Genomic DNA, 21,493 nt, shown 5'->3' on the forward strand with positions numbered 1-21,493 from the left:
GTCACACCTTGTGCAAGGCTTTACTCAAACATGAAAAAAGATTATGAACTTGATTTGAAATCATTTGAAATAATTTGAAGCACACACCTAAAGTTTACGGCTAGACGGCTCAGAAGGGGGCTCGTGCCTAACCTAGCGTGTTGTGCGCTATGCCACATAACCACAACGGTCCTCCTGGTTACAATTCCAGGTTGAGGCCATTGAATACTACGCCCTGTGTGTTCTCCTGTTAATAATCTGATCTGCTTACTCTGCCAGGTCGAAGCTGCGGGAGTTGAACGAAGATGTGTTGAAGAAAAATGCCCTTATTGACGACATGGAGCCCAAGTACAATGCTAGCTGTGAGTTCTGAGCTGTCATTGAGAGTGTAATCGGGTACCGTCCGTTGTCTTTCATGAATATTGTGCATGGCAGACATCACAGTACATACAGTTGGGTGCCACCGATATTGTCCCTTATTATTTGACCCATTTAGGCCTGACCTCAACATTTTAAAAAATCCTTCTAAATCCTCCAGTTTTCTGAAATAAATATTTTCACGATTTTTCAAAAATAGCAGACCTACAAGCTCGTACTTGTAGATCTGCTATTTTTCAATAGCTAAATTATAACATAATGTTTAAAACACCAAAAGGGGTTCCCGCCCAAAATGGGTTAACTGTCCTTTTGCGCAGATCACGCAAACCTCAGCAAAAAGAAAAGGACAATATCGATGGCCTCCAACTGTACATACATCGTGGTATACGATACATGCACCCACAGCCACCCAGTCATACAAAACAACATATTACACAGTAAATACTGTATTGTAGAAACAATAAAGTAAATGTAATGTATAAAAGAAAATGCAATCGGAACATATCAATTATAATAACTTGAAAAGCATTGATAGTTGGAAAAAGGTCAAACTCGCTTATGAAGTTAATAGAATCAATCGGTAAACCTTTGGCTAATTAATGTGCAATCTTTCCTGTCCCATCCCTTCAGCCCAACGTGTGGAAGAGCTGGAGGAGGCCTTGAAGAAGAAAGACGATGATATGAAACAAATGGAGGAGAGATATAAGAAATATTTGGAAAAGGCCAAGAGTGTAAGTAATAATAAATAATTTCCAAAGACAAGGAGCTAAGAATGCAAGCCTATTATGACAAAAATACATAAGATATAATATAAGACACTCTTTCCCAAGAAGTTAATATTGATAGAGGTAGGACCAAAATTGTAACTGAGAATTTTCAGCCACTTAAAGATTTTCCGTTCTGAAAGGATTGAGAAATATGAACTAAGTAAGGGATAATATCTGGCTAGGTGGTCATTATCGGGAGATAATTCACCGACAGGGAGTTTAACCACCGCTTATTACATGGCTAACTAACATAAATTAATACATTGACCCAAAACACAACAAAAAAAGTATTCCATAAGTTCGCGCTGGCTGCGTCTGCAGCTGCAGGACTGTCGGAAAACAAGGTAGTGAGTTGATCAAATAGAATCCATTTTCGGGTCCTGCTTCGTCTATTTCTAGCTCAAATGTTTTCAAAAACATTTTTAAGAGCAATGTTTAGCTGTAAATTACATTGTGTGTCACTAGTGTGTGTGTGTGTTTACATGGCTGTCATGTTGGAAACAGCAGTAAATCAAGCGGGGCGCAGCCGCGCAGCCGGTGCTCAGAGGGTTTGATTAGGCAGCGGTCATTATCGACACATAATTCACAGCTGAATTAAGCGATTGACCAATCAGAATCAAGCATTCAACCAAGCCATGTAATAAGTTGTTAATAACACAGGCTGTGGTGGAAGAAGTACTTCAGACACCACCATGTAGAAATACTATGTTTTAAGGTAAAAATTAACATTTGGTTGAGTAAATGTGCAAAGGTATTGTCATGGAAATATACTTTTAAGTATTAGAAGTAAAAAAAAATATGTATTCTGCAGAATGGGAACCTACCAGTTGGTAGGCCAATACTCCAAATATTAACATACCAACTGGTAGGTTCCTATTGTGCTGCTTTATATAGTCTTTGACTAATAATATAAATGTGCTCTAATATAATCTGTGGGCTTATTGCTCTTCTAGGTGATTCGGACCTTGGACCCCAAACAGAACCAGGGCACAGGCCCAGAGGTGCAGGCCCTGAAAAACCAGCTGCAAGAGAAGGTCAGAATGCTGCACTCACTGGAGGTAATCTATTTGTCTTTTTGGGCGGGAACCCCTTTTGGTGTTTTAAGCATTATGTTATACTTTAGCTATTGAAAAATAGCAGATCTACAAGCTCATAGCGCGGCACCGAGTGCCGCGCTACGAGCTTGTAGGTCTGCTATTTTTGAAAAATCGTGAAAATGTAGTGCAAATCTTTGAATATATATTCTTTCACAGTGAACGTTTTTAACTCAAATCTTTGCTTCTGGGACGTTCCTTGAACAACATATTTTCAGATGGGGGTCGGCGGCCAATTTCATATATTTTTGGGGGTCCTTGACATGAAAATGTTTGAGAACGACTGACGTAGAAACATGAGGTTTTTCAGAACTGTCAGGATTTAGAAGACATTTGTAGAATCGTTCTCAGGTCAAGTGTGTGGCTGTCTATTTGTCTGTCTGTCTATGCCCATTCTAGTCTATTTCTAGACTCGGTGTGTCACTCTGTCACTCTCAAATTCCAGCCTACGGTTGATTTCAGCCTACTTCTATCCCACCCTGTACAAAAGAGAATGTAGGTTTAAACTTTGCAATTTTATTTGAACTTTTGTTGAACTTTATTTCCTCCAAACAGAAAGAGATGGACAAGACAAAGACCCAGAGAGATTACGAGGAGAAGCTGATTGTTTCGGCCTGGTACAACATGGTATGGATAAACTTTTTTTTATTTTTTATTGGTTTTAATGCTATCCTATACAGATGAACACTGCCAAGTGCTAAGCAGAAGAAAGGAAATGAATATAGAAAACAGGCAAAACGGTTTACACGCTCAACGCGTTCAAAGAATTCCTCATCATGCATAGGTCATATGATACTAGTATAACATTAATTTAGGCTAAAGAAATCCATCAATTCGTGCAATTATGCCTTGAACAGTGTATTGATTGATTTATTGATGAATTTATTAACAGATTGGAGAATTACAGTACATTTCAAGCAAAACTCAATGCAAAACTGTGGACGACACCATCAAGTATTACACTTGTTTACAATAGGGCCCACCATGTTCAATTCATCATAACAATTAGACGTACAAATACAGTGTTAAAATATTCTATTTGGTCATGACCACTGATATTCAAGATCATTATCCATTATCTTGTAATGGGCAGTGGTTTCAGATTGTATTGGATTTTAAAAGTCTAAGGCTTCGTACACACATAAAGAACAACTGTGTCACGTGGTTGGACCAAACACTTGTGTTTGATTGCCCCCCTCCCCCCATCACACACAACTGTTTGGTCAAACCACGTGACTTCCATTGGAAAAGCATTGAGGCGGCCATAAAACACGGACAGCACAGAGCATGTTCGTCTGATATGTGTGTACGAAGCCTAATGTGTTTGAGTTGTTACACACACAAGCTTGGATTAGGACTGCATTTTGGCCACTAGGGGGTAATATAGGCTTTTGTATGGTTGTAATATGTGTGGACCACGTTCCCTTTTTTGCATTAATTTAACACCTACTGTTGCTAAGTTGCTGCAGTGCATAATGTATTTTATTAATGCATGTATCTGATAATCACAATGAAACCGTATATTACCCCTTTTTTCCTCCTCAGTATTGTTTATTGGATTTTCCCCAAGTCCTGTTGAATTTTGCAGATCACTTTTTTTTTAAAGATTTGTTTTGGGGCTTTTATATCTTTTTTTTATTTTTTTATTTTTTTTAAGATATTTTTTTTGCGGCTTACGCCTTTTATTGTTTTTTTTTTTTTTTGAAGGGACAGACAGTAGGCTGACAGGAAACGGGAGAGAGATGGGGGAAGACGTGCAGTAAAGGCCGTGTCGGGCTCGGGAGTCGAACCCGCGGCACACTGCGACTGGATTACCAGTCGGGTGCCCAGACGGTTACGCCACCGCCTGGGCTTTTATATCTTTATTTATAGGACGGTAGACTGACAAGAAATGGGGAGAGAGAGATGGAGAGTAAAGTTAGTTGGCTGCTTTGCAGCCTATAGGTGCCCTGTACTGCTACGCGTCGCGTGCCACTGACACCAGCAGCCCGGGCCACACCTAAGATTTTCTAAACCTTTCCCACGTCGTACAACATGCAGATCTTTGGTGTTTCCATTTTTTTTTTAAATTTAACTCTGGCCCATTTTCACACTTTCAGGGTGAACACAGACGATTTTATGTAAGTTTCCTTAATCTTCTGTTCAATGTGTTTTGTCATTTTCCAGGGCATGTCTCTGCAGAAGAAGGCGGCTGAAGACAGGCTCGCTAGCACTGGTTCTGGTCAGTCCTTCCTGGCTCGGCAGAGGCAGGCCACCAGCACGCGCCGTAGCTGCTCCGGTCACGTCCAATCGGCTACCGCAAGGTAGACTACACCATGGCGCCAGAGAGCATCATTGCGCTACCAATAGTACCATACAATTCTCCCAAACGTAGTTAGATGTCAGGTTTTTGTTTTGGGACACTCATGCTTCCAATTCATATCAAAATAGTGGTTTCCCGTTTCCCTTCTTTCTCTGAATTAATTCTTCTTTCCTTTTTCTTTTCTTTTTTTTCTTTTTCTTTTTCTTTTTCTGATCAGATCCTTGAGGTAGAGATGACATGCCATGTATTCCCTGAAGCCCTTTATTTTTTCTGAGTATGCATCCCTTTGATGGTAGACATTCATCCTTAATGTCTTTTGTTCAACGTGTCCTAACATTTCCGTGATGTTAGACATGGTGAACATGGTGAAACATGGTCAAAAAACAATTCAACCCCCCCTCCCCCCGGACAACACTGACCCCTCCTCAACTCTGTGGTGCACCCACAGGCAAGCAGAACAAAGCTGAAACAACAGCATAAAGAGTAAACCACTCCACTACTCTGTCTCCCTGCTCTACTCCTCTTGGGAACACAGTGTTCTCATGTTCTCATTAAAGAGAAACTTCTCTACCTGTTCATGCAGTATTTATGCAGCCGACATTATTTACTTTTTGCTTTTTTTCCCACTTTTTGACTGGAGATGGTGTTTGGTTTTCTGTGAATGTATTGTTTTACCTGGCTGAAGCAAAAAGAAAAAGTAATTTTCAGATATATTTGTCGATGAATGTCTTTGAATATTTGTATACAAATGGTTGATATTTTCGTAAAATGGCTCTACAGCAGTGTCTAATTTATTACATGTACTGTCCTGTGGAATGAGGTCAGTGTTGAGGTTAGTAATCGACAGATATAGAAGTTGTAAGTACTAGCAACCTGGTGATAACAGTATTCTCATGTCAAGTGTTAATTTTGATGGTGTTGTTAACTATGTGTCGTGGGTCTTCAGATCGTTTTAGAATTATTGGAAATCTACAGTCAGCTATCAGTCATTTGGTAACACAAAACACTTCAAAACAGCAGAAAGCCAATGCTATGCATACTGCTTTCTCTATGCTGTGTCTGCAATGCAGTGACAATATTTCCGTCACTTGCCAAAAATATACGACTTTCAACTAAACAACAATTACCGGTAGTCATTACACTATAAGCATCCTAACTCCTTGCTTCCTGTCCTGATTATCTAGCTGCCAGTTGGATTAAGTTGCGCTCCCTCACTATATGAGTAAAGATAGATTTGATTCAGTGTAGCTGGAGGACATTCTTAAATAGCAGAACAGGTTTTATCATTGGAAGTGTGGTTTTGGTTATAAACTAGTATTCCTAATACAGACGGATGAGAGCGTAAGAACTTTGCATAGTTTATGGATTATGTGTGTGTCAGTATTGTGTTTTTGTCCATGCCAACTAGCCCTCTTGATCTTGCCAGATAATCCCAAATAATCTCAATTAGAATACTCTTGACTCATCCATCAATTAACATTGTATGTTGTTCAGTCTCCGTTGCCCCGTGTAGTCTGTTGATTGTTTTATCTGGTACATGAGTGATTTCCCATAGCAGGGTTCCTACGCAAGTATGGAAAATCATGGAATTTAATTTCATACTTTTCCAGGTCTGGAAACAAAAAAATATTTATGTTTCCAGACGATTACTGCTGTTCTGTTTTCCCAGGTAGGGGAAAGGGGGCTCCTGGTCGCTGCCCGGTCGGTGATTGCAGCTCGTGCTGTCTCCTATTCATACTCCAGTTTTAGGTGATAAGGTGACCACTGAAAGGGTGGTTACCGGTAGTAAAAACGGAGAGATGTGTTTGGGTGAGCGGTGAGTCTCTTACCACCGTGGCATGACGTCATATTGTAGTATTCGGGGTGGTCACCTTATCAGCTAAAACTGGAGTATGAAGGCCTTTAGGTGCGTGGGATGTCCGTACTCCCAGGCCTCCATACATACATTCTGGCACCAGTGGGCCTTTGCAGTCACATGGAGGGAAATTCTCTTTTTGCTGTTTTTCAAGCTGGAATCACTGACCGGGCATGCCCCCCGAGTCCCATGCCCCGGGAAGAGCGCCACCTGGCAGCCACAGAAGTTGTAGGAACGCTGCCATAGGCTAAAAGAGCTCTTGTATTAACCCTGCTGTTGGTCTCAGTAGCCAGGTGATCAGAGATCTCCATCCACCTACTGATCCATCTCGTGACGTCTACATTTCAAGAAATCGGCTAAAGGTGAATGGAAACCGCTCAGAAATGTAATGAAACGACGGCATTGCCGAAAGACAGTAGGTCGGAAATCCCTGGTCATCTGGCTACTCGAGTTTACCCTGCTGTAAGCCTGCCTAAATAAGGACCCAAATACTACACTGAAAAATGCCATCTGACGGGTCTCCTTTCTCTCTCTCTCTCTCTCCTCCCTCAACAGCAATGTCACTGCATGACCACGCCGCCAATGAGTTTACCAAATCTGGTTTGGCCTGGCTTGGGTTGAACTGGGCTGGGCTCTGGCATGTCCTGCATGATCTACCTGCCTGTCTACCGTTTGCATGACTTAGGCCTCACTCAGACCTTTACTGCATTGCTGTATGCTTGTTGGATGAATGTTGTGTAGTGTCATGGCCGCCCCAATGCATTTCCAATGGGAGTCACATGGTTTGACACAACATTTGTGTTGTATGAGGGGGAGGGGCGCAGTCGAAACACAGCCGAAAGCCATACAACAGCTTGTAGTCCAAATGTGGACTACAAACCATGTGACTTCCATTGGAAATGCATTGGGGCGGCCATGACACTACACAACATTCATCCAACAAGCATACAGCAATGCAGTAAAGGTCTGAGTGAGGCCTTATTGTTGAGTTGAGCCTGCAAAATGATCACGCTGCCACCAGCAGTATGAGTTACTTACAACTCTCCGTAACAAACTGATGCGGTGGAGGGGAATGGTTGTACCTCCACCACTCTGACTCTTCTCTTCCCTGCTTTCAATCCAGCTCTCCTATCACCTCTCCTTTCCAGAACACTCTTTTCGTCCATCTACTCTTTTTTTCCTCCCTTATTCCTCATGGACATAACTGCTTTTGCTTCCACTCTGCGGCTACTCTAGTCTGATTCAACCCAAGGCACATTGGGGGGGAGGGATAGATATAAGCCACTTTCTGGTCTAAAATGTATCAAACATTACATTGACCAAACGGCGTATAGTATTGGTTCGTACCTCACTTATGTGTTTCTCCATGGGTGTGCTCCCTCCGTTCAGAACACTGGTGGTAGGAAGGATATTGTATTCACCAGAGGGAAAACTATAAGGAAGTAGATTTTTATGTTTTGTTTTGTTTTTTTGTTGGGTTTGACAATGACTTAATGATCAATGGTTGGCAAACGGTTTTTATATCTAATCATTTCGTTGCTGTTCATAGTGTGACTGTGTATATAGCTTGCAGAGCAGTTCAATTAGCGATGCATTTGTCACCGTGTTACTTTTTTATAAAACGGCACATGGCAAAACGGATAACGCAACCCTTCTCATGAAGTACTCTGCAACATTTTAAAAGTGCTTTTACCTCAACTTAGAGAGTGTACCATATTCAGGAGCAATTGGAGAGTATGTGTGGTAGTGTAATTGATAGACTTTGACCTCCTGGCCCCAAGGGTTTGTAATGCCATCCCCGAGGAGCACAGGCTGGCTAGATTCCATCATTAACCAGCTCTTTTTTTTTTAAAATACATTTTAACAGACATGGTATTATAGTGGAAATAAGTCCTCGTTAAGCCCATGAGTCCATTAAGCTCATAAAAAAATAGGATGTAGTTGAATAATTGTTTTGGAAATGTGCAGTGCCTTGTAGTCAAAAAGCCTGTTCAAATAGATTCTCTAAACAAAATAAACGAATTATTGCATCCGCCAATTAACTTGAATGTAATCGTTCTAGTTTCTGAGGTTTATTGCTGATCATTTTCAAAAAGAAACCTTTCACTGTAAAGTTCTGAGTTTATGGAACCAAATTCAGGGCTGTTTGGTTCTGTTTGTATACTCAGTCTGATAGTTAAATTAACACTATGGATTTTACTGTGTACTGTCCATGTGCTCTTTAGATGTAGACGGCTTAACGAGGACATTCCACCTAATTCACTTGTTTTTGTTCCATTTGCCTGTTTTGTTATAACTTTTTTTAAAGTGCTATTTATTATTTATTATTTTACCCCTCATTAGTTTACTGTGAATGTAGGGTTTCACTGCATTAACAGTTCATGTCAATACTTTGCTAAATATGGATGATGTTAATAGCTCGTTTTGTATGATAATGTAAGTCTCCTCATGTGTCTAAATTCGCTTCCATATTCCCTGTTACATCAATAAACAGTAGTTTGCATATAATGGCATTAAAGGAAATGCCTTCATGTGTTGCCATGGTTGGATAGCAGAGAAATGATAAGGCTTTCCCATAACATACAACTGAAATTAATCGCGGTGTTGTCAAAGCAGTACGCACAAGAGGAGACTCCTTTTCAAAGTGTCTTCTTGCCATCTGTCCGTAGTTGGAGATGTTATGTCCCAAGTGAAAAGACAAAAGAGCTAGTTTGTAAGCCACTTGCCATTAAACGCCACAGCCTATAGGCTAAGTAAAGTAAAGTTATACTGGTCGTCTAACCGTCCATCCCCATTACGTGTAGGTCTTAGTAGCAGTATGGCTGAGTGGTTAAATGAAACGCTGTTTTAAAAATATTTCCCTTTAAAGAAGTAGTAAACTGTGATAATTTCTGCCACAACTCGGCTGAAGCAAATGAGGCACTCTCGTTTTTGCTTATAAGTGTATACATAATGATAATGTATACTGGATTAGCTCCGTTTTGGGGTTGTTACATTTAGCCTATGGAAAGCAATGTCTTGTCTGTCTCTCCAATTTAATTTACATTTATTGGGTGGTAGAGTAGAAAAAAAGATATTGTTACCCAACATAAATTATTAATATATAAAACATAAATCACAATGTACCGCCTAATTTATACTTTATTGTATAATGGTGCCACGTTGCCTAAATCTAGCCCTAGTTGATTTTCAGGCAAAAGTAGGAATTTGGCTTAAATATTAACAATCCCAATTTGTTTGTATTCAACAATACATTTGCATATTACCCACACATGTAAGACAAAAAGGGTGCCTGAGTTCTGTGTAGGGTGGTCTAATAATGTGTATTTGAGATTTAAAAATGACTAAAGGCTAACAGGGCAGAATCTTATCACCACCACACGTGTAAATGATTGCTGTATTTTATACTCACAGGAAGATGTTTTTTCCTTTTTTGTCTTATTTTAATTTAACTGAATTGGTAAATGAGTAGTAAATAACCTTTCCATTTGCCAAGTTTTATATTGCTTGTATACAAATACTCTGTACATATTATACTGTATGTGAGAAACTGTGGAAGGTTGGTCATTTTTGACGAGGAGAAAAGAAAAGGATTGGCAGGATTTCATAGTCTGTTACAAACAATGCTTCCTATACTGCAAAACTTGGAAATAAAAATGTAAATAAAGCTTGTATAAAACAGTGTCTTTGTTATTGTAGTCATTCCACGAAAAGTCCCTCTGACCTTTTCAGGGTGTATTTTATCCATTGAGTCACAAATGTATTTTTTTTTTTTTTTTTTATCAATTCAAATGTTCCCTTTAATATGGTCTAAATTATATGCATTTTATCTTCATATAAGAAATGATCTTCAATAGACACCCCCTAATCTGTCCATTTTTTTCATGTCCCCAATGGCCTTTATTATTATGGCGACTATTTAATTTTGTATCAAGATGGGGAAATGTATTTTTGTGTCTGGAGTGGACCAAACAGCGACCCCTGTGGTTACAGAATGCGATAAGACCATTTTCAGTGCAACATCCCGTGGTCACCCGGATGAGGGTTATTAATGTTTTGCAGCTTTCGACGGCTAGGTTAGCTGGGATATATTCCAGCTAATAGTTAAACTGGCCGCTATGTTGTCGTTCTGCCATCCGGATAGGTGCGCATTGAGCACGGCGATAGTGGGACTACTATAAATGGTAAGGCTACTGAATATATATATTTCCCTTTTGGATAGCATCGCAAATCGATATATATAGCTGCCGGTATGTTAGCACTCTGGGTTGTAGGGCTAGGGTTAGCAAGTATAGTAGAGACTAGTCTCGATTCCAAGATCTTTATTTATATATTTTGTGTACATCTTATTGTGTGTGTGTGTGTGTGTGTGTTTGCGCGCGTGCGTGACTACATTTGCAAATGCCCCTAGTATGTACTGTCTGTTATGTATGCACATGTATTCAATTGTAGTACAGTTTGACCCACAAATGACGTCCTTACTCATTACACCTATAAAATGAATGAAGGCGGGTGGTATGTGTGTGCTTATGAAAACAAACACTCCCCATCCCATTGTAGCATGTCACTGCATGTCACATCACATGCTGTGATTGTATTGGTGCAATGCACCAGCAAGCCCAAGTTTACCCTGGGGCTTACAATAATAGTATTAATGTAAGCTGGTAAAAGTTTCAGTTGAATTTGTTATTGTATTAAAAATTATGATGATGATAGGTGCTGCATCCATTGAGAGCACCTTCTGTTCTGAGACTATGAGTGCACTTTGAACTGAGTTTAATAAGTCACCCTTATCACTTCACTCAGCCTTGAAACCTCCCAGTGTGTTGAGTTGTACACTTTGCACAAAAAACGTGGGCCCCACGAACACAATGTTGCTGAAGATGCCTCAGAAACTGGTTAAGGGACACTACATGCAGCTGGACAGCTACCAGCAGCACTGGCCTGTGCTGATTCCTCAGAGGATCCGACTGTACACCTACGAGCAGATCCCGCTCTTCCTTCGAGAGAACCCGTTCATTACAGATGGCTACAGGGCTCACCTGCCATCCACACTCTGCCTGAAGAGGTAGGTCGACTCGTCTGTTTGGTTTGTCATAATGTCCACATTGACTAAAGCAGTTGTTCCCAAGTTTGCCTTGCATCAGGGCCAACTTGTGTTGTTCACGGCCCACCCATGTGACCGCAGCGCCTACCCCCATTTTATCAAATGTATTTCTATTCCAACCTGTACATGTTGGTCCACTTGCCAGAATGTGAACCCAGACATGTTGAGTACACCTACAGTTTTATGTTAGAAATGTTGAGTATGGGTCCCCAGCATGTAGAAACTGCCGGATGCTGACTTGCATATGTTGAGCAATGTTCATAATTGGCAATTGGCATAATATGTGACCATATCATTAACAACCTATAGAAGGCAAAAAATGCAAAATTTCATCATGCTTTATGTAGCATGTAATGTGTCAATAGGGGGTTTTCATTAGCCTGGTATCCAGCCTGCTTCGCTACGTTCGGCGGATTTTTTTTTCTCTCTTCGCTTATCAGTCTGGAAAGCCTCCCATTGGGAGGTTTTGCAGAACTACACTAGAACTACATATGTTACGTAGTCAACGTCGTTGCTGATTGGATGTTGTTCCAACGAATGAGAGTAGCGTTAGGCAACCTACGTCATCAGCCAGCGCCACCCTCCATGCACCCTCCATGCAGTAGCTGCGCTTTGCTATGACGTCTCACTGGTGCTTTGTCCCGCCCCGCACCACAGACCAATCAGAAGCCACGGTAGGTTTCGAAGCTTTTGGCATGTCCCGCCTCCCTTGGAGATAGGAGGCTTTCCAGACTGATAAGCGAAGAGAGAAAAAAAAATCCGCCGAACGTAGCGAAGCAGGCTGGATACCAGGCTAGGTTTTCATGATGCTTAATCCATTCCAATCATTAGTTTTGCACAAAAAACATTCATTGGGCTAAAACGGCCCAGTGGCTATGGCCATTTTTAACCCTTTTTTTTTTGCAAAACTAATGCTTGGAATGTATTCAGCTTTCAGCATCATGAAAACCCCCTAGTTTGACGTCACATGCTACATAAAGCCGATGAATTTTTTTTTGCCTTCTATAGGTTGTTAATGGTATTTAATTTAAGGTTGTTGGTGTAGATGTAGATTTAATGTGTTTGAGAAATCTTATTTGTTTGTCATTGTGAAAGAATGCATGGGACCCAAATGGAAACAAAGACCGCAAGGTCTTTCTTCGGTGCTGTCCTTTTGGACCAATGCTGTGCTTGACTGTACCCTGTACTGTTTGCATCTTATAGAGCGTCGCAGTCCTGCCCCCTACCAGGGCCCAGGACATGATTCCCTGTTCATTTTCCTCATAGACTTTTCAAAAAGTATTTATTTAAAGACCTTTTAAGCCTCGTACAAAGCCAATTCGAGTTGTGACAAATCATGACAACAAACACAATTTGTTGGGCCGAACAAAGAATTAGAAAGAAGAAGAAAACAGAAGGTTACAACACTTTTTTTGTTGTTTTTCTTCTGTGTAATTATTTGTTTGGTCCAAAATATTGTTTGTTATCATGATTTGTCACGACTCGAGTTGGCTTTGTCCGCGGCGTAACCGTCTTTAAATAAATACTTTTTGAAATGTCTGGGAAAAATGCATTGGGAATTATTTCCTGGGCCTGTTGTCGTCATGAACAGGGACTGCAACACTCTATTGTCTAATAAAATGATCAATCAATCAAGAAGGTAATGTCTCACACAGGATCTGACCTGGAATTTTGACCCAGCAAGATTCAATTTATCCCCCAAGTATTAAAGCAAGCACTGGAATTTTCAGCGCAGGAAGCCAGGTTCAAATCTGGGGCAGAACAGGAAAGTCACATAGTGCTACTTTAGCTTAGCCTGGCTAATAAGCCAGACCGAATCAGCCGTTGGCAAAATAAAATTGCCTGCCGGCGGATTACACGACAGTGTGATTTGAGTCTGGCTTATTAGCCAGGCTAACTTTAGCTAACAACGGGCCATGCTTCTTCAATTTATAATCATGTGGGATTCATTGTTTTTGTTTTTTTTAGCACATGTGGGCAAGAGTAGATTTGGAGGTTTAAGATTGGGATCTGGAGTTGTCTTAATCTTTTCTCTGACAGTATAATATTGTATAACAGAAAATACAGTATAAGAAAAATATGAAATGTGTGTGTGTGTGTGTGCGTGCGTGTGTGCGCGCACGCCCCTCCTCATTCCAGTATCTTCATGTTGTCCAATGAGACTGTGAATATCTGGACCCACCTGCTTGGCTTCCTGTTATTCTTCTCTCTTGGGGTCAACGACCTTTCCACGGTGCTGCCAGTCTCTGGGGCCCACAGGGAGGACTATGTCATCTACTCAATAGGACTGTTCTGCTTCCAGGTAACCTTCACGTGTTTCGACAGCACACACACACACCTGCGTGCGTGCATGCACATCAGTGTTGTTTTTGGCAGCATTTTTTTGTCTCTTCAATAGTTTTTCATTTAGTTTCAGTCACATTCTGGTCACCTGGAATGTTTGAGTGTTAGTCTAGTTTTAGTCGACTAAATGTCATGAGATTTTAAGTCGACTAAATCTACAGTTGATTTAGTCGACTGAAATGTATTTTGTTGGGCGTTGATGCCGTCGTAATGGCTCATTTTACACTTGCTGAAAATAGCCGATCTACAAGCCCACTAGATCGGCTATTTTCAGCAAGCAACTAATTGTAAAATGACTTACTTACTGGATCTCTTGTCCATTAGTTCATTCCTAACATTTTAGTCTAGTTTTCATTTGTTGACGAAATTGTCATTATATTTAGTCTAGTTTAGTTTAGTAGTTTTAGTCATCGTAGCTTAGTTTTCATTTAGTTTCCATTTAGTTTTCGTCAGTGAAAAAAGGTAGTCAACAAACATTTTTCGTCTTGGTTTTAGTCGACGAAAACAACACTGGTGCACGTCATGTGTGTTGTTATTATTATTATTGGATCATATTATGATCCATGCCTGAGTGAATTAATAATGTAACCTACACATCATATAAAAACCCTCCATCCAATGTGATCCAGCTGGATAGTATCCAGCTGTGGATACCCTTTGTTCTTGGATGTTGTTATTGTTTTCCCAGTACTGTCATATCATCCCATGTTTTACAAATGGGATGATATGATAAGATTTTGGCTTGTGAACAATCCACCATCTTGCGGCTAACTTTGCCCTACAAAGTGGCGACATGGCTGGGCCACTCTATTGTTCCCTCATTAAATAGCCATTATTTTCATTAGCATTCATGGGTGTGTATTCTTGATCAAAACAATCTTTGTCAATCGTGTCATTTGAGTATTACAGTACAGTATCTTCAATCATAATTGTCATCAGTTGTGTCTGCAGACCAATTCCGTAGATCAGTTGCGCTTGTACTTTGTGTACCCTTAGGTTACGTGTTTACATATCCCATACAGTATGTTCACCTCAAAATATTCAGGTTTGTAAGAAATGTAATGTACAGTTGGGTGCCACCGATATTGTCCCTTATCATTTGACCCATTTAGGCCTGACCTCAACATTTTAAAAAATCCTTCTAAATCCTCCAGTTTTCTGAAATAAATATTTTCACGATTTTTCAAAAATAGCAGACCTACAAGTTTGTAGATCTGCTATTTTTCAATAGCTAAATTATAACAATGTTTAAAACACCAAAGGGGGTTCCCGCCCAAAATGGGTTAACTGTCCTTTTGCGCAGATCACGCAAACCTCAGCAAAAAGAAAAGGACAATATCGATGGCCTCCAACTGTATGTTCACCTCAAAATATTCAGGTTTGTAAGAAATGTAATGTATACAGTAGGACTAGCTTGTGTAGCCTACAATAGCCTGGTACAATATCATATGTCAATAGTACTTGTTGTAGCATGAAAATGTCTGGGTGACCTACTTTTGCTTTATTTAGAACAATGCAGTAGTAGACCTGCCTGCCTACCGTAGGGACATATTTTGAGTACCACAAGCGTGTAACAACACTCGCATTCGCAGAATCGCAACACACTTTTTTTAATACGGCCATTTCCCCACTCACTACCCAGGGGGCAGACCACCCTTTTTTTAGGAAACCTGCATTTGTCATAACATACAAAGTTGTCCACCAGAAATAATATCTATGACCCCATAGGATCACAACCTATATGGACAACCCGGTAAATTTTTGGGCCAAAGTCCAATATGGCCGCCCCAATATTAGCCCCTATTAGTTATAATGGGGGGTGAATAGGGCAACATTTTAAACGGAGAGATATTTCCACAAAACTTCTCAGGTTGATCAATGATATGAATACGAACATTTTTTGTATTGAAAGTTTCCATGAAATCCAATATGGCCACCACAATATGGCCGCCACAATATTAGCACCAAGAAAATAGGTTTTGGCTCTAACTTCTGAACCAGATGAGCTAGAAATGCAAACTTGGTGTCTATTTCATGGTTTCTGACCATGAGAGACTCAATGGAATACCTATTTTCATTATTGGGTGTGTCTGGACCCTTATTGTGCATATTTACAAGATGGTGGCTACCCGAAATAGTGCTTTACCATGATTTTTACCATGATTGTTGACTGTTTTGGCAAACACAAGCAATATTATTTTTGGTGGACAACTTTGTATGTTATGACAAATGCAGGCCAACCCCCCTTGCCCCCTGGGTACACCTCCAATATCATCAAGTAATTCAAGATATAAATCAGCTATTTATTCTGAGTAATTGGAGGCTGTACAAGTTCATTCACTGTTGGTCTGCTGACTGATATATATTTTTTATTGACTCAAACTACAGCTGATTGCCTTGCTGACTTGCTGTGTCATAATAAGTTGTTCTTTAATGTCATCAATCAGTTTTACATAGTCTCTAAATATGCTTTGATGGATCACAGCTCTTGTTTAAATAAGTTGCAGAATTAGACCAAATCTGTCCCAATAAGCATTATTTAACAGGGACAAAACAGGTGTACAGATGTCCCTCAAACCACTGGTGCTCATGCAAGGGAGAGAGGAAGAGAAATGGCATGAATAATCCAGGTCCAAATAAATAACCAACCGTGCGTTCGGGTGGCACCTTCAGGGTGTATAGGCAGTACAAACTTTAATGGTTGTGTACTGTAACAAATGTATTTGTAAGATGGCATAAAACAGCTGACTACACCCTAAATTGTAATTAGGTACCAAAGCAGTTTTTCCCCCTGAATATCCAGTAACGCTTATAAGCGGAACCTCTCCATAATGTTTGCTTCTATTTGTTCCACAGCTGGCATATATGTAGTAGTAGGGTATACCTTTTGCGTCACACTCTCATGACAATAATTGGCAGGGCTACCTACTGTAGCTCAAAATAGGTCTTAAGTGGTGACCTGGCAACTCCATGAGTCATCTCCCTATATTTATATTTGGAATTTAATGTCTCATTGCTTTGAAACATATACAATAAAACCTGATTAATGAGATTTTGGACAACAGAGGTATTTCCGGTAATCTTAACTACTTGAACCCGAGCATCCCCATTCTAAGAGCGAGCATTCAGTTAACATAGCTTGTACCTTATTAGATCTGCTATTTGGCAAAGATATTTGGTATTAGTGGGGGACAAAAGAGAGGAGCAAGTACAGACTCAACTCTGTGTCAAATTGACCGAAGTATACAGGGATTTAAGTGTTTAACGCAAGGCTGACATCGAATGTCAGATCGTAAACATAAACTGTATAACTGACATGTCTTCCTTTAAGGTGTGTATGCTGTGTTCGGTTGGCTACCACATGTTCTCATGTCATCGGTCAGAGAATACATGTCGTCGTTGGTTAGCACTGGACTATGCAGGCATCTCTGTTGGCATCCTGGGCTGCTATGTACCTGGGATCTTCTATGCTTTCTACTGCAATACTGTAAGCAAGCATGGCTAAATGTGTCCTGTACTGTGTCTTTATTCAGATGGTCGCTTTGGCTGTAGCTTATATGTATTCTGGAGAATTTACGTCATATGTGCCTGAAATATGGCGTAAATTTGTGGCAACACAAACATTAAATGCCATTGACGATGAAAGGAACATTTACGTCGTATGTATCGCATAAATTCAGTTGTCATCTTACATGATCATGGTGAAAAGATTCGTTTTTTTAAACATTGTATCATGGTTAAAATAATAATATAAGTTGACAAATTAATTCACAAAGAAGTATATTCATTTTTTTTATCTGACGATGTACGACGACAAGAGCAGCCCTCACTTCACACGGGTGTGATTTCTTTTAACCCATTCTGGGCGGGAACCCCTTTTGGTGTTTTAAGCATTATGTTATGCTTTAGCTATTGAAAAATAGCAGATCTACAAGCTTGTAGCGCGGCACCGAGTGCCGCGCTACGAGCTTGTAGATCTGCTATTTTTGAAAAGTCGTGAAAATCTGGCACAAATCATTGAATATTCTTTCAGAGTGAACATTTTTAACTCAGCTTCTGGGGGGGTTCCTGGAACAACATCAGATGGGGGTCGGCGGCCAATTACATATAATGTCGGGGTTCCTTGACATGAACATGTTTGAGAACCACTGACGGAAACATGAGGTTTTTCAGAAAACTGGCAGGATTTAGAAGGCATTTGTAGAATCGTTCTCAGGCCTAAATGGGTTAAACAAGTTTTGACGGAATCTCCTCTACCCTCTGTCCCTCCCTCATATAGGTCTGGCGGCAGGTGTACCTGGTGATTATCCTCTCTCTGATCCTGGCGGTCTTCTGCGTCCAGGTGCACCCGCACTACCTCAGCAACGACTGGCGGCGGCTGCGCACGGCCATCTTCTGCGCCGTGGCCGGCATCAGCATCATACCTGCCTGTCACTGGGTCTGGCTCAATGGAGGCTTCACCTCCTACGTCATACAGGTGAGGAATTTGAACACTGCACAGTGGTGGAAAGTACTTTTACTTAAGTACTGTACTTAAGTACAATTATGAGGTGTTTGTACTTTACTTGAGTATTTCCAATTTCCAGTACTTTTACTTCTACTCCACTACATCTCAGAGCCAGAATTTGTACTTTTACTCCACTACAATTATTTGAAAACTTTAGTTACTTTGGCGATTTTACTTTTGATTAGAAAACATACATTAACTACTTCAACCCTACACATTTCGGCCATTTGAAAGTAGCCGATCTACAAGCTCACAATGCGTCGCGTTGCAATAGATTTGAACTTGTGAAATGGGACATTCTGCAATACGAGTACTTTTACAAGTACATTTTGATGCCGATACTTTTGTACTTTCACTCAAGTACATTTTCTATTCCGTACTTTTACTTCTAACGAAGTAGTTCTAAATTGCAGTATTGGTACTTTTACTTAAGTAAAACAATTGAGTACTTTTTCCACCACTGACACTGCATGTCCGTCTCTGTCGCACACGGCTGGTGGAATCACCCCTCAACGTCTTCTGACAGACATACTAGGGGTTGGAACATGCATCCAGGAAGCCCAACCCAGTAGTCACTTTGAGTGGCACCACACAAAGCCACGGGTGAACATGTACTGTATGTCGGACATTACTATTACTAACCCCAAACCTAAACATAACCGCATAACCTAAACATAACCTAAACATAACCGCATAACCTAAACATAACCTAAACATAACCGCAAGCACGTTCGCAACACATGTCGGACCAAAGCAAACTTTCACTTTATCCGCAAAAAAAAGTTTGTTTGCGGTCGACACAAACATTATATGAGCAGGATTCGAACCCACTCAACCCAGGAGGTATGGTTTGAAAGTCTATTGCCTGACTAAGGCCTCACTCAGACCTTTACTGCATTGCTGTATGCTTGTTGGATGAATGTTGTGTAGTGTCATGGCCGCCCCAATGCATTTCCAATGGAAGTCACATGGTTTGTAGTCCACATTTTGGACTACAAGCTGTTGTATGGCTTTCGGCTGTGTTTCGACTGCGCCCCTCCCCCTCATACAACACAAATGTTGTGTCAAACCATGTGACTCCTATTGGAAATGCATTGGGGCGGCCATGACACTACACAACATTCATCCAACAAGCATACAGCAATGCAGTAAAGGTCTGAGTGAGGCCAAAGCATGCTATGAGCTGGCTGCTGGAATGCTTTTCTAGGGTCTACTTCGTTACAACACGCCCAAGTCATGTAAAAGAAAAGGAAAAACCCTGCCCAGTAAGGAAAAAACCCGCCCAGTAGGGGAGGGGTTGAGGGAGGGGAAGCATCCCCAACCCCTTCCATATGTCTGTCAGAAGACGTTGAGGGTTGATTTCACCCAACAACGTCTCTGTTGTGGTGAAAGCTTGTATGTCCAGTTACGTTTCGGGAAAAAGAACCGGCTGTGATCCAATGTGGTTATTTAGTCACAATACAAGTCAATTATTTGTATTGGTTCAATATTTATAAAACGGATGCAATGAAACACTTCCACTTTCCCAAATCTTTGAGAAATAGTAAAAATCTACAGGGCGACACATTGTGAGCTTGGAGATCAGTTAATTTACCAAAAACAATCCATTAATAAATGCATGAATGCAAAATCATTACATTAAAATAATCAAATGCATAAAATAATTGTTCTCTCATAGAAACTAAAGTCTCCAACTTACTTACTGCTAATGATGTTTGACTCAGTCATTCGGCTACATTTGATAACATTGTAATGACTTTTCTTTGGAGAAAATTAAACAAAATGGTCTATAGAAGCCTTGGTTGAAAATGAATGAATCTCCGTAGGTTGTGTAATTGTGGAGGTTGTGTAATTGTTCTGTGTTGTTGTTGTTGTTGTTTCTCCGTGAAAATGGCTTTGTAAACCTCCATTCTTTTGGTGCAGATCTTCTTCCCTCGTGTATTGGTGATGTACCTGATAGCAGGATCCGCTTTCTTGTTCTACGTCACCAAGGTCCCTGAACGCTACTTCCCCGGTGAGTATCCGTCTGTCTTTCTTGGGAGATAGATAGTAGGGCTGCAACTATATTGGTTATTTTCTTAGCTCTTAGCGATTACTCCTTATCGATTACTTTTTTTTAAATTAATCAAATAATGCATGCAATGCAATTATTTTATTAAAATTGTCCATTTTTATAATGAGTTGAATTGACAACTACAAGCCCACAACGCGTCGCGCTGCGACGCGTTGTGAGCTTGTAGATCGGCTATTTTCAGCATGCAACCAAGTGTAAAATGACTTATACTGGATCGCTTGTCCACTAGTCCCTTCCTAACATTTTAGTCTAGTTTTTATTTGTTGACGAAATTGTCAGTATATTTTGTCTCAGTTTTAGTCATCGTAGCTTAGTTTTCATTTAGTTTCCATTTACTTTTCGTCGGTGAAAAAAGGTTGTCGACGAGCATTTTTGGTCTTAGTTTTAGTCGACGAAAACAACACTGCACCAGGCGTCAATGGGCTAGTAAGCCTATGAAGGCTGATATAATAATAATAGCAGCCGCTGTCTCTCCCTCTCTCTCGTCTAGGCCAAGTGAACTACGTGGGCGCCAGCCACCAGGTATGGCATGTCTTGGTGGTAATGATGTTTTATTGGTGGCACCAGACCGCCATATACTTCATGCGCTTCAGGCACACCCATCCATGCTCAGACAAACTCTACAGTGGATAGAAGAGAAACACAAAAAAAACTGGGGACAATATGACCGAATTATTTGGGTCTCTAGACCACTACTAGGCAAAAATTCTCAAACCTTTTTATTTCATGGACTTCACTCTTGAGAGTGTACAAACTACAAATGTATTCCAAATGGACCCTTACAGACCTGTAATGGTCCATTTGGAAGTGGAACCCTGAGCCCTGAAAGGTCCCTGGACCCCACTTTGAGAACCACTGCTCTAAACAATTGGCTACTGTTTTGAAGGTGCTACATGTTGTTAAGGCTAATATCTAATGGTTACTGCTGAACTGCTTAGCGAAGTTTTCCAATTGTGAGTTTACCTGGCTGACATGGTCAGTTTTTCTCTATAGTGGACTAAAACTGTCCTAAATTGTTTAGTAGCTAAGTTAAAACGGCAGACCAGTGCACTTTGTCACTATGGGCTAGTAGCCAGAGCTGTAGACG

The 21,493-nt window shown here is 40.5% G+C and overlaps 2 protein-coding genes across 6 annotated transcripts in view; both read left to right on the forward strand.

Moving 5' to 3' along the window:
* The window catches only part of hook3 (hook microtubule-tethering protein 3), a gene marked incomplete at its 3' end in the record, with an annotated part of 44,453 nt that extends 34,397 nt beyond the window's left edge, over nucleotides 1-10,056 (forward strand). For 2 of the 4 annotated variants that reach the window (XM_079525211.1, XM_079525212.1), the window contains 6 exons: nucleotides 259-341; nucleotides 988-1,088; nucleotides 2,078-2,182; nucleotides 2,774-2,845; nucleotides 4,385-4,521; nucleotides 6,931-10,056. In XM_079525211.1, the coding sequence (XP_079381337.1) occupies nucleotides 259-341; nucleotides 988-1,088; nucleotides 2,078-2,182; nucleotides 2,774-2,845; nucleotides 4,385-4,521; nucleotides 6,931-6,946 (514 nt within the window). Of the gene's footprint in view, nucleotides 1-258; nucleotides 342-987; nucleotides 1,089-2,077; nucleotides 2,183-2,773; nucleotides 2,846-4,384; nucleotides 4,526-4,737 lie in introns of those variants that run through there. The other 2 variants (XM_079525210.1, XM_079525213.1) reach the window with 2 other exon arrangements.
* A 369-nt stretch (nucleotides 10,057-10,425) lies between these two features.
* paqr3b (progestin and adipoQ receptor family member IIIb) lies at nucleotides 10,426-21,046 on the forward strand. 2 transcript variants are annotated; one of them, XM_079524514.1, is made up of 7 exons: nucleotides 10,426-10,559; nucleotides 11,182-11,443; nucleotides 13,622-13,784; nucleotides 17,157-17,312; nucleotides 18,105-18,302; nucleotides 20,256-20,346; nucleotides 20,897-21,046. In XM_079524514.1, the coding sequence occupies exons 2-7, from the start codon at nucleotides 11,247-11,249 to the stop codon at nucleotides 21,037-21,039; spliced, it is 948 nt and encodes a 315-aa protein (XP_079380640.1). In that variant the 5' UTR covers nucleotides 10,426-10,559; nucleotides 11,182-11,246; the 3' UTR covers nucleotides 21,040-21,046. The 2 variants fall into 2 exon arrangements, with proteins under 2 accessions (XP_079380640.1, XP_079380641.1); XM_079524515.1 differs by lacking the exon at nucleotides 17,157-17,312.
* The last annotated feature ends 447 nt before the right edge of the window (nucleotides 21,047-21,493 follow it).

This window comes from Electrona antarctica, assembly GCF_951216825.1.
Source record: "Electrona antarctica genome assembly, chromosome: 16".
NCBI lineage: Eukaryota > Metazoa > Chordata > Actinopteri > Myctophiformes > Myctophidae > Electrona > Electrona antarctica.

Bases quoted from the DNA above. Each gene is read 5' to 3' on its own strand.
- paqr3b (XM_079524514.1), top strand. From the start codon at position 11,247: ATGTTGCTGAAGATGCCTCAGAAACTGGTTAAGGGACACTACATGCAG. The intron at 17,313-18,104 runs GTAAGCAAGCAT...TCCCTCATATAG, and splicing joins ATGCTTTCTACTGCAATACT to GTCTGGCGGCAGGTGTACCT. The intron at 20,347-20,896 runs GTGAGTATCCGT...TCTCTCGTCTAG, and splicing joins CCCTGAACGCTACTTCCCCG to GCCAAGTGAACTACGTGGGC.